Raw genomic sequence first — 12,659 nt, 5'->3', positions numbered from 1 at the left:
ATGCTGTCAGTGTCGACTTACACATCATTCCAAAGTGTCTGCTGACAGTGTCCATGCAATACATAAACTACATGACAGGGAGGGCAACTACATGACAAAGTACAGGTTATAATTCAAGACAGATAAACTAATGTTTTGACAACATACTAGATAGAGTACATTTGGCAAAATTTGGTCCAAATGGAGCTTCATATTTTTCAGTGAAAAGCAAAAGTAGGCACTCTTGGTTGGTCAAATCACCTAAAATAGTATGAATAGAGAGCAGGCACCTCTAATAAAAACTTTATAGAAAAATAAATTAACTTTTACTCAAACATTTAAAAGCTACACAGCTACCAGGCTCTGCCATCAGCTAGTTAACATTCGAGGGGTGGACATCGAGGTGGTGCCAACCTACAAATATCTCGGTGTACACCTGGACAACAAGTTGGACTGGTCCCTTTACACAGATGCACTCTACAGGAAGGGGCAGAGCCGCTTCTTTTTCTTATGGAGGCTCAGATCCTTAGACATCTGCAGTAAGATGCTGCAGATGTTTTATCAGTCTGTGGTGGCAAGTGTGTTATTCTATGCTGCAGTCTGCAGTATAAAACAGAACAATGCGAGGCGACTCGACAAACTAGTGAAAAAACTTGCACTGTGATTGGAACCAGGTTGGACTCACTGGGGGCTGTGGTGGAGAGATGCACACAGAAGAACCTAGAGGCCATTCTAAATTACACAGATCATCCACTTCACAACTTCTTTGTGGACCAGTGAAATATTGGGCGCCGTTTGTAAAGTCGTGCACACCGAAGATAACAGCAACATTTCTCCACATTTAGCTTCAAAACGTCATAAAAATGTAGAAGGAATTCTTAAAAGTCACTTTTTTTATCACATTTAGAGGAATACATGTGATATTCTTCACATGTAATTTTGTTGTGAAAAATATATTAAGTTAAAATAAATGTTTGCATATCAGCTAAATATTTAGGATGGCAGAACAACATTTAACATTTATATTTAAAATTTATATTCAGCATTTATATTTATATTTAAAATGTATATTTATATTTAGCATTTATATTTAGCATTTATATTTAGCATTTATATGTAGCATTTATATTTATAATTCACATTTAGATTTACATTTAACATTTAGAATTATATTTAGCATTTGGATTTAAAAATTATTTTAACTTAATATATTTTTTACAACAAAATTAAATGTGAGGAAGATCACAAATATTCCTCCAAATATGATAAAAGGTGACTTTTAAAAATTCCCTCTACATTTGTATGACGTTTTGGAGCCAAATGTGGACAAATGTAGCTCCATGGTGAAACAGCGGCAGTGGACGGCTCATCATCTCTCTGCACTGCGGGGCTGAGAGATACAGAAAATCATTCATCCCTGCAGCCATTAGGTTTCATAACTCTCTAGCCAATGGGAGATGAGCTGACAGACACCTGAATTACTTGTTTTATGTGATTTTTATAATTTTATCTGCCTGACACCTGAATTTCCGCCTTCGGAAATTAATAAAGTACATTTTATTCTATTCTATTCTATTCTATTCAATGCTACACATCCCTGTCGCAATGGAACTTTCCCACCAGAATCTGTCAGTATAGGTCAATAAGTGCATCATAGCGACCTTACAAACATGGCCGCTGTTTTTGTCCACCTCACGTTCTCGTTCGTCACTGCCGGAGGAGCCCGAACCTGCCCGAGCAGCTGAGCGTCAGTCTGGCGTGTAAACAAGGTCAGAGACACTGCAGCACTCAGACGAGCACTTTCTGCACCGGACAGAGACTCGATTTTAACCCAGGACAAGCAGAAAACTTCTGCAGCATACAGCAGAAAGCAGAAAGGTAAGCTTGGACTCACGCACTTAAACTGCATTATGTAGTGTTGTCATAGCAGCAATGACTGCAGGGACGAGTTTTACGACATTTCCTGCTTACAGGTATAAAATATATGTTTTTCCTGCAAGTGCAGCTGTAGATTAATGTGTATGGAATGAGTCATTCTGCATCTATTATTCAGGTTTGCCGCAAAGTCACACGGCAGGTGAGTGTTTCAACGTGCGCAGTCATCAGCTGGCCTCCGTCTGAGTCTGCAGAAGCTGCTGGGTCATGATTTCACACCAGAGCAATAAAACTCTCTGATGGAGCACATCCTTCACAGATTTCAGTCGCTGCAGTGCTGAGATTATTATGCATAAATGCATCGTAATATTATTGACTGCAGGTCAGAATGACTCAGCATTATTGCATGAACTGTATGACCCACAAAAAGAGGACAAGATGAGAGGATTTTTAATGATTTCTTAAAGCAACAAAAGAGTCTAGAAGTAATTTTAGATATCACATAGTTTGTAGCATTTATGAGTCAATACAATAATGCAAAGATGAAGAGAATAAGAGCACAGTATGAAAAAATGCACAATATTTGCACAGAATAATTGCATAGATTAGAGTCAGAAATATAAATAAGAGCACATATATACATATATCTTTATGTATGATATATGTATAAATGTGTACTTGAAGCTATTAACAATAGATTTTTTTAAAGTTACTATCTTGTGTGCAGAATTAAATTATCTTGGGGCAAAATATTTTAATCTTGTGTGCACAATATAACTATTTACAAGTTAATATCTTGTGTGTGCAGTATAGAAAAACCTGCTTTTTGTGACTTCAGGGGCTCCGTAGTTTTTGGCTGGTTATGAAACAGACCCACATTCATACTGATGCGTCTGTAGGAGCTACAGAAGCAAACACGACCATCAGGATAAAGGTTGTTTGTTGTTTTGTCGTCATTTAAACCCTTTTACTGTATATACTGTGTATATATTTTCTTCTGCACATGTCCAGCAGTACTATTTCTCACTGTAGACGACAGCAGGGTGAGGTCTTTTGTCAAAAAACACTGCTTAAAGGTGAAGGACAAGATCAGTGAAGAGATTCTTTAATTGATTCCTTAAAGGCCCTGTAAGGAGTTTTTAACATATTTTGAAATAGCCTCACTCTTACACTAATGGCTCTTTATGACCTACATAGTAAAATCAGGTTTATTGGTTATTTCTGCGTACTGTAGAAACAAGAAATATAGGTTTTCTGTGAAAAAAGCTGGGTAGATATTAGGCACTCATCCTGAAGCGACAATGTAAAGTACTCGGCTGTCAAAATTGGCAGTGAGAAGTAAGTTAGTCAGCAGGAGGAGTTTTTAATCTCCAGATTGTTTTATTTTGACATAAGACGAAGATGTGTTTTCTATTGTCGTATATGAAGAAACTCTACAACCAGGACTTTGCAAGCTTAAAGAGCTAAATGGCAAGGAACAGGATTTAATGTCTATACCTGTGTGTGAATGTGTCAGACATTTAGTGGAACACCAGAGCTCACATTATGACACCCGGGCTGCGACATGTAATGTTAAACAGTAATGAATCAGAGTTTACAAAGTTTAGTTAATAATTTTATGGCTACAGATCGATACATTACCTCTTCAGTTTGCATCCTGCAAAAAGTTGTCTTGAACAAAGAAAAGTAGTGTTAAAAAGAAGACCTGTATATCTTTCATTTTCTCCCACAAATGCACGTTTTGGCAAGAGCCACATCTTTTCCACAGTGGGTGATGGTGCTCATGGGGAATGCAGTCTTCATCCTGAAAAACACTACCTATTTCATCCAATGGGGGCACCAGAATCAACACAGGGCCTTTAATTCTAAGCCTAATAAAATACCTTATACACTTGTTTTATAGTCTGAAATTGATCTACTTGATTTATGTGTAAATATGTCTTAGTTATAAAACATGCTTTAACTCTTTGGCCTGACTGTTTTGCTTCACACAGGCCTAATATGTATTTTTTCTTCTGCTGAGGACGGAGAGATACTTAAGAGGCAAGGGGTTGGGATTACAGGGAGATAAAGGAAGAGAGAGAGAGAGACAGAGAGAGAGAGAGAGAGAGAGAGAGAGAGAGAGAGAGAGAGCGACGCAGCCTCACCAAGGGCAGAGTCTGACTGGCAGCTGTGTGTGTGTGCAGGCTCAGTCACGTTTCACACTATCTACTGCCCCAGTTTTAACCACCCGGTCCTGACAGAAATCTTTAAACTTTATTAACTTTATCTGTCAGTGATTTCTGTCCAGCCAGACAGAGGGCACAGTATCTGCCACTCTTAATAAGCTGTTGTGATAACACTGATGTTTTGCTTTCTGCAGAGCTGCGTGAACTCTCTAGCATGAGTTTAATGATTTCCATGACACACTGATGTTTTGGTGGTAAACATTAGCAGCGCTCCAGTTTTTACAGTCTGGCACAAACAGCATGGATGTGTTATTTCAAGGATCAAAAACAGGGTCATAAAAGCCTATGAAGCATGACGATGTGATGTTTTTATTTCAACAGACAGCACCAGATTAATCTTTAATGTAAACCATAGACTCTAAAGATAATAATGCTCATCATGTCAGTCAATGAGGTATTTTGGAAGCCTCAAATTTGACATCTTAGCTGTCATCATCTTGGTGTTATCAAGCCAAAAGTGACCCAAGGGGTAAGCAAATGCCAAGCTATCGAAGCTAAACAATATGTGGTGGCTAATTTATCAGTCTGCTTCTTCACACAGAGCTATTTTTTCCCATGCTACTACTTGAACTTGTTTTCAAGTAATATTGTTCACTCAGCAGACCCAAGTCTCTAAGACAACTTAGAGCAGGGGTTCCCAAGCTTTTCAGCCTGTGACCCCCAAAATATTGGCGCCACAGTCTTGCGACCCCCACTGTCTTTCAAAGTGATTTAATGTGGCTTCATTTAGCTGGTCTGCAGAAAATTAGCCTACCTATATGAGCATGTGGCTGTTTCCTGTGCCGCTATGAATTAACCTACTGCTACTGATGCTTTTGATAATTAACTGTTCACTAGTCCTAAACCTAGGTGTCAACTGGCAACAAAGAAAGGCAGAAAACCCATTACATTTACTATTTTCAAGGTTTTATATCAAGTGTAGCTACTATTTTTGTCAATATTTGTTTTACTATAATGGGTAAAATGTACTGTTTTTAGATTACTTACTTACAAAATATACATTCTACAAGACATCTCAAGACCCCTCATTTATGTCTCGAGATGTGTCTCACATCCTCTAAGCCAGGGGGTCCCGACCCACACTTCAGGAACCCCTGGCTTAGAGGATGTAGCAAACAGCTGCTAGAAAAGGAATCTCAGATGGGGAGCTAGTGCCAGCAACTACAATGTGGTATCTAAAAGTAATGACTTTGTAACATTGAACATTTTAACATGGGGGTCTATGGGGATTGACTCACTTTAGGAGGAAGCCTCTAGTGGACACTTGAGGAACTGTAGTTTTTGGGACAGTTTTGGATTAATTTGCTGCTTGATAGCACTGTGTCGCTTCATGTTTAAAGTTGTTTTTGGAAGCTAACAAGAACAGAAAGTTGAGTTTTTTCAGGTTAATAACACATGTTGTGTGTTTTTCCTCTGTAGGACTCCATCAAAAACCAGCCAAGATGATGCAATGTTTTCACTTCATGGTGGAGCCGGCTAAAACTTTAACGGCCAAGATAAAGGTAAGAAGATTTCTTGAGTCTGGTTTCCGGGCTACACTTAAGTAGACAGCTGACTTGACAATATGACGCCACATTTCATCACTCCCAGTTTTATTTCAACAAGACAGAGCTGCTGTATGCGGGGAGTTTTTGGGCAGAGGTAGTGAAGCAGAGAGTCTCAAGGGGAGGGAGTGAGGGTGTCTTTGTTTTTCTGCTGACAGGAACAGAGCCACCATGTGCATGTTGATCAGGCTGAGAGTCCAAATCTTTTTCAGTCTGACCTCATTCATCTTTGAGGCTCTCTAAAAGCAGCATACATGTCCTCCAAATGCCTTCTCTTTCCCACAGAGGATCTTTTGTTTTGAAATTGTCTTGCAGGAATCTAATAAAAGGGCTAAAAGGGAGAAGAGGGAGCCTCTGGATGAGGATCAGCTGTTTGTTGTGGATCTTGCCCGAGATCTCAACCGAGTGTGCCAGGTAACAGTTCAACCTTAAATACCAACATCATTAGTTACATTTTGTTGGACTTGGGGGTTTTAAAACTTAGTTAAATAATGTGTTAAATATCATACAATAATGAATGTAGGGGTGTTTTTTAACAGCTTTGTGCCACAATTTGTGTTATTGAAAACTAACCCCATGTTTGTGTCTCTCCAGAGGTCATCAGTCCTGGAGCACATCTGGAGCCTGGACGACACCTGGCCCTCCTCTCTCTGCAGGGTCTTCATCCTGCAGTGGGCTGCCATGTTAGAGAGCAAGGTACTCCTTTCAATGTGACTACAACTGCTCAAGGTGTGTGGAGGTCTGTTCTTTAAGGGTGTGTGTGTGTGTGTGTGTGTGTGTGTGTGTGTGTGTGTGTGTGTGTGTGTGTGTGTGTGTGTGTGTGTGTGTGTGTGTGTGCTTGCAGAAGAGGCCCATGCAGACAGACGGCTGGCCAGAGATCGATGAGGTCAAACATCCTGATGTGATCAACGAGCAGGACGTGCTGCAGGCCAAAAATGTGATCCTCAACTGGGTCAAGGACCTGAGAGCTCAGCCTGAGGTGGGAGGTTTTGCTGATTCACATCAGAGACTTTATGAAGGATCTTTTCACCTGCATTTTTAAAAAATGGCCAGCAGGGGGAGTTTTCACAGGATGTATCATTGTATAATAATGATCATACTCCTCAGATTTTTCCATCAGTATCTGTAAAATCAAGAATCATTTTGTCAGGATTTGGAGCTATATAAATAAAATCACTATCATAATAATCTGTCAAGGATAAAGACACAACAATGTCCTCCTTCTTTTCTAAATATTGTTACATCTAGTCCTGTAAATGGTGATGGCAACAACAATGGAGGCTGCAAAACAGTAGTCCTCAATCCAGTGGATGAAATATTGGGTGCTGTGTTTGCTTCTTTTACACAGTTTATGATCCAACCATAAAGAAATACACATTTTTTCTTTCTGTTAACCCTGCAGCAGAGTGTGTGGCCCGGTGAACCGGTGGCGAAAGTTCTGGAGGACCTGCAGTCCGCCTGGCGTTGGGGCCGAGCTCCAAACCTGCTGACTGCCATGGAGCTGGTGATGTGGACCTTGATGCTGCAGCGGCCTGATAAGGTGTGTGATCTACTCCCCGCTATAATCTGCCACTCTGTGCAGGTGTACAGTAGAAGAAAAAAAAGATTTAATCTTTTTATTGTTTTTATTTCTTTTATAGCTTTCATGTTTTTCTGTGAGTGCTGTGATCTGTTTTAGTGCTTTTATCTTTTCCTCGCTGCTTTGAGCTTTCATTGCTTTGATTTCTTTACTGCTTACATCATCTTACACCTCAGTTTGATGTTTGGGTTCTGTTGTTTGTCTGTCAAAGCACTACCTTGTTTTTACAGGTGCTTAAATAAAGTTAGTGTCACAGTTTTAACAGAGACCTGTTTGGTATTTTGTCCCTGCAGGACACCATACCGCAGCAGTGGCTCATGTGGAAGCAGCGCACTCAGAAGATCGGTCTGTAGATCAAAACTGAATCAGGATGAAGTTTGATTAAATCAGTTGGTTTCACCTCTTCACGAGTCTGTTTTTATCCCCCCACAGGTTCCATTTCCTACATTCCTCAGCCAGGTGAGTGAGTCAGGCCGGGTTATCTCAGCCTTTGGTATGCCATCACTTAAATGATTAGGGCTATTTGAGCGTTGTATTTCTGTACTGCTGCACTTCTTTAATAAGATAAGATTTATTTTTACTCATGTTTATTACTTGATAAATATATATATTATTTAATTGATTTTGCAGTTACAATTCTCACTTGTGGGATCAAGAAATTATTTTGACAAGACCTGGAGGCCCTTCACCGAATACTTAAACAAAACAACTGTTCACCCAGATGAAGCTTAGTTGCCCCCCTTCCCCTCTCTCTTTCCCCTTCTCTCCCCCTCTTCCTTCTATCTATCTTTAATGCCTTAATGTTTATTTAATTTTTTTGTTTTTTATTTAATTATTCATTTTACCTTATTTGGTCTGTCTGTCTGTCTGTTTTTTGTTTTGCTTTTTGCCTTATGTAAGTAATGTGAGGTAAGGTTTGGGTGGGAGGGGCTTGGGTTCATGGTCATGAAAAGGCCAGTAAAATTGTTGTAGTGTGTTGTATTGAAGTACTGCCACTGGTGCACACATTCATTATATCTACTTTTTTCTCTGTCAATGCTTACATGCACTGTAATTACAAAATCAATAAAATAATTGTGAAAGAAAGATTTTGCAATTACAGTGCATTTAAGCAGTGGCAGTGTAAAAAAGGAGAGACAAAAAAGAGTGCGTGCACCATTGGCAGTACTAAACAACAACAACACCTGTACTGTCCTTATCATAACCCCAAGCCCCTCCCATCTAAACCTCCCACGACTTGTATGGAGAAAAAACAACAACAATAATTGGTAATTAAATAATAAAAATGATATAAATTATCAATTATTGATAAATAGAAATATAATAAATTATAAAAAATAAAAAAAGTTTAAATTAACATTAAAGATAGCTTAAAGAAAAGAGGGAGAGAGGGAGAAAGAGAGAATGGGGGCAACTGAACCTCATCTGGGTGAATAATAGTAATAATAAAACATTTTTGATCTGGTTTTGGTCCTTTGACTGTACTAGTCTACAATATAGACGGTTTGCCTCCATATCCTCCCATTGTAAAAAAAGTGAAGCCAAAATACCTCTACGATGGGCGCTAACGTATTGCGCTAATGACACATCTTAGAGCCAAGGCATGCAAAGAAGCGATCCGTCTGGTGGATCTGCCGGATGGACGTCACGCTCCTTCGTCTAACCAAAACATATGATTACCCTAAAGTTAAAACATCAGAGCTCCCTGAGGTGGGTCAAGTCCACAGCAGAACCGTTTCTTGTGTGGGTTTGAAGAAGCGTCTCACAGTTATGGAAAAGTCAATGACTCTTGTGTTAGTGTTTGTTACGTTTCCTTTTGCAGTTCTTCCTTTACTCTGGTCAAGCACAAAGCACTGCAGGAGCTTCATTGGTCACCAGAGCTGTCAATCATGACATCACATTAAATAATTCAAACTAAACTTCTCTACAAAATAAACATTTAGACATAACTCAGCATAATAAAAACTAACTAGAATGACAAATCGTGTTTGAGAAACATTTATTTGACGTGTATTTTGATTTTATAGTTTGACCCATGTCCCATCTGTTGATATGAGAGAGGTGTACAGTGCTCTATGACCAATTCTGCAGCCAGTTAGTGAAGGGAAGGGAAGCTCTAAGAGCTTTGGCTTCACTTAGGGGAAGTTGTTGTGCTGTCTTTGATTTTTGACAAGCAATTTTTTTGTTCTTCTTACGTTATTCGCTTCCTCTTTTTAATTGTGTTCTTTCTTCTTATTTTAGGCTTTTATATGATAATCATATCTGGCACTTAGGGCATTTTTTTTCCTACTCATAAAGCACTTGGAGCTGCATTTCTTATATAAATCTGCTTTAAAAATAGATGTTATCATTATAATTATATTACTTTTCACTCCGACAACTCCTCTCATCCCTCTATTCTCCATTTTTCATGTTGCGTTTTAAAAACCTTTTTCTCTATCTTGTTTTATTCCAGTGTGGGATTGGATCTCAGACGCTGCAGGTAAAACATTCATGAAATCAAAGTTAAACTCAGTTTAATCTGATCCTCTGTGTTAACACAAACCTTCTGGATGTTTCTCTTCAGTGGAGGTGACTCTGGATCTCGACACGGCGAACCCTGACCTGCTCATCACCGATGACAAGAAGATGCGCTGCGGCTTTGAAAGGAAGGATGTCCCCAACTACCACCAGAGGTTTGACGGATGGTGGTGTGCCGTCGGGTTGGAGGGCTTTGGCACAGGCCGCCATTACTGGGAGGTGGAAGTGGGCGAGCGGGACTGGCGGCTCGGTGTGGCCAAAGAGTCAGCCCTGAGGAAAGGGTTCAAGTCCCTGAACACTGACACGGGCTACCTGAGTCTGCGCCTTGAGAGAGGCACCGAGCTGAAGGCGCTGACTGTGCCCTTCACCTCCCTGCCGCCCGGCCTCATCCCCCGCAAGGTGGGCATCTACCTTGACTACAACGGCGGCCAGATGTCCTTCTACGACGTGGACAAACACCTGCACATCTACACCTACAACGAAAACTTCGATGAGAAGCTGTACCCCTTGTTCGGTACCGTAGAGATCATCAAGGATCTAGTGATTAAATCTCCTGCTGCTAAGAATCACTGTCTCTGCCCGGTGTCCTGCGTCTGGGCCTGAACCTCCTCCTGTGTGTCACCTTTGAAACACCTAGATATCCTTCAAAACACCTAGATATCAAGATTAAGTCTAAACATCAGGTTCAATAATAATCACTGAGAGGAATCGGAGATCCTGATGTAAAAATCCTGTTTGTGCTCTTGAACAGCTCCTCCATGTGACCGCTCTCTCTTTGCTGCTTTAATGTGATCGTTGCACTTTCTCCCTCTCTGGAGGGCTTAGTTATTCTCTCTGCTCACACTCATGAAGTGTTTTCATATATTTAAGAGGACACCTATAGTATTAATGTCCTGTAATGTGCAATATTAACCCTGCAGTAAGAATGCATTCCTGTGAATGAACAATAAACCAAAACATGTCAGTTAACAGCCTGATGATCCTCTTTTTTCTCTTCAGTCTTCTGTTCTGTTTTTATTTCACAATCTGACTCACACTGAAACACAGTAGAGAAGAAGTAGAGTAGAGGAAGCTGACAGAGCACATTTACAACATAATATTTGATCAATCACATTTCAAACACAGGTGTCTTATTTTCAGGTGCAAGCCTGAATACAGAGTAGTTATCTTGAAGGCTGCAGCTGCAAGTAAGTCCTGAAAAAGCTGCACATGAGAAATTTAAGCAGAGATGATTTCATTTAGATTTTGAACTAGACATTACTTGATAACACTTTGGGGCGTTTACCTGGGTAGGATGCTAAATTTAAGATTTTCATATAATTTAATTTTCGTAAAGTTTCGTAAAGGCCTAAAGCGTGTGCCCCATGTACAGAGGCTTTAGTCCTCGTCACAGTGGTCATAGGTTAGACCCCTGACCTCTGCCATCTGCAGCATTTCTTCCCCCACTCTCTACTCGCCATATTTCCTGTCTCTCTCCAGCTAACCTCAGTGGCGGTTCTAGACCAATTTTACATACACATTCAACCCTGACAAAAGAGACTGAGAAGTGCGAGGACCGGCTGAGAACAAACTGGCAAAACATCAGTGCATCCCTATATACTAGACATATATACTACTGTTTACTATATCAAAATGCAGACTGACAGCAGCTGTTTGGCTGTTTACACTCAACATGAGTCTCTTAGCACTCTAAGGGACTTGAACCAAGTGGCAAAAATACCAAAAAACACAACTTAAACCAAAAAAAGAAAGTGTACAGCAATGCTCCTAAAGTTCTGCGTTTGAGTAGCAGGGGAAGTTATTTTCTATTTCCACTTTTGCAAGTGTGGGATCATGTTACTGTTACTCTGTGTTTACTTTCATTTAAGTGCTGAGGTCACACTGTGTGGTTAGATAAAGTAGTTCTCTGTGTGGCCAGCAGAGGTCAGTGTAACCCGCCACAAAATATCCACCACTGCTGTCTCTTTGTCACATTTACTCTTTAAAAATGTTCAGAAGCACATCCCAGAAATTTTCCAAAGTTGCCTGTTCACACATGTCCCTCACAGTGTGAATTTTCCCTGTCTGACGATGGGGGTGGTAAGTGAGTGTCAGGAGGCAGAACATGGCATCAAATCTACACTGGGACAAGTGAAAGTCTAACACTAGAGATATCTGTCTGTTAACAAGTACACAACGCATGATGGCTGCACAAGCTGACATACTCACGCATGTATCTGTGCTCATGCAGCGGAAGAACACAGGTCTGTAAGGGGCGTCCGAAAATAGTGCCAAAAGAAAGGGGGTGTCTGACGGCAAAGTCAAGAGCTGCAATTTTTTTAAGCAGAGCATGCAATCGCACCGTGATGAGTGCCTGGACCATATTTTCTCAACTTTAGCGAAATTACGCAAAGGAGGTGTCCCTGTTTGCAGAACATTGTAGCCTAGCTTGCCTGCCGGTCATCTGGGAATTTTCTCATTATAGGGGAAGAGCTCACCGGGACTCATTGTGGCTAGCAGGAGTACTAGTGCAATGTAACTGCACAGTCTTCTGTAACCCCACTTCAAAAAAACAGAAATATCCCTTTAAAAATGTACTAATATGAGCCTGCTACCTTTCAATCTGTATGTACTTGAAGTATGTACCTAATCAAGTATGTTCTTTTTCGATTTGTTCTCTAAGTATGTACTTCTTCAAGTTTGTAATTAGGGCCCGAGCACTGACACATAAATTATTGGAATAAATTGGTCTTTTTTCTGTTGCTTCTTTCCCACTTTGGAGGCCTGAACGTGCACGAACAATCAACCGCAAACAGTGGTTACCTGTGATCATCGGTGTATGTGTGTGTTAATGAGGAGCGGTGTGTGCGTTAGTGAGGAGTGGTGTTTGTGTGTGAGTGGCTGTATAGAGCAGAGAATGCACTGAGGGCTGAGTAGATTGCGTCATCTTGCGAA

At 40.4% G+C, this 12,659-nt stretch overlaps 1 protein-coding gene across 1 annotated transcript; it reads left to right on the top strand.

The window, feature by feature from the left end:
- The first annotated feature begins 1,658 nt into the window (after positions 1 to 1,658).
- si:ch211-120g10.1 (butyrophilin-like protein 9) lies at positions 1,659 to 10,694 on the top strand. The gene is made up of 10 exons (XM_034710517.1): positions 1,659 to 1,857; positions 5,502 to 5,584; positions 5,942 to 6,040; positions 6,221 to 6,322; positions 6,471 to 6,605; positions 7,029 to 7,166; positions 7,499 to 7,550; positions 7,638 to 7,664; positions 9,661 to 9,687; positions 9,772 to 10,694. The coding sequence occupies exons 2-10, from the start codon at positions 5,525 to 5,527 to the stop codon at positions 10,326 to 10,328; spliced, it is 1,197 nt and encodes a 398-aa protein (XP_034566408.1). The 5' UTR covers positions 1,659 to 1,857; positions 5,502 to 5,524; the 3' UTR covers positions 10,329 to 10,694.
- Positions 10,695 to 12,659: the final 1,965 nt, after the last annotated feature.

This window comes from Notolabrus celidotus, chromosome 20 (assembly GCF_009762535.1).
Source record: "Notolabrus celidotus isolate fNotCel1 chromosome 20, fNotCel1.pri, whole genome shotgun sequence".
Lineage (NCBI taxonomy): Eukaryota > Metazoa > Chordata > Actinopteri > Labriformes > Labridae > Notolabrus > Notolabrus celidotus.
The sequence above is the reverse complement of the archived record's forward strand: the minus strand, read 5'-3'. Positions and strand labels throughout refer to the sequence as shown.

Coding starts and splice junctions, on each gene's coding strand:
- si:ch211-120g10.1 (XM_034710517.1), top strand. CDS start 5,525: ATGATGCAATGTTTTCACTTCATGGTGGAGCCGGCTAAAACTTTAACG. Junction 5,585..5,941: donor CTTTAACGGCCAAGATAAAG/GTAAGAAGATTT, acceptor ATTGTCTTGCAG/GAATCTAATAAAAGGGCTAA. Junction 7,167..7,498: donor TGCTGCAGCGGCCTGATAAG/GTGTGTGATCTA, acceptor TTGTCCCTGCAG/GACACCATACCGCAGCAGTG.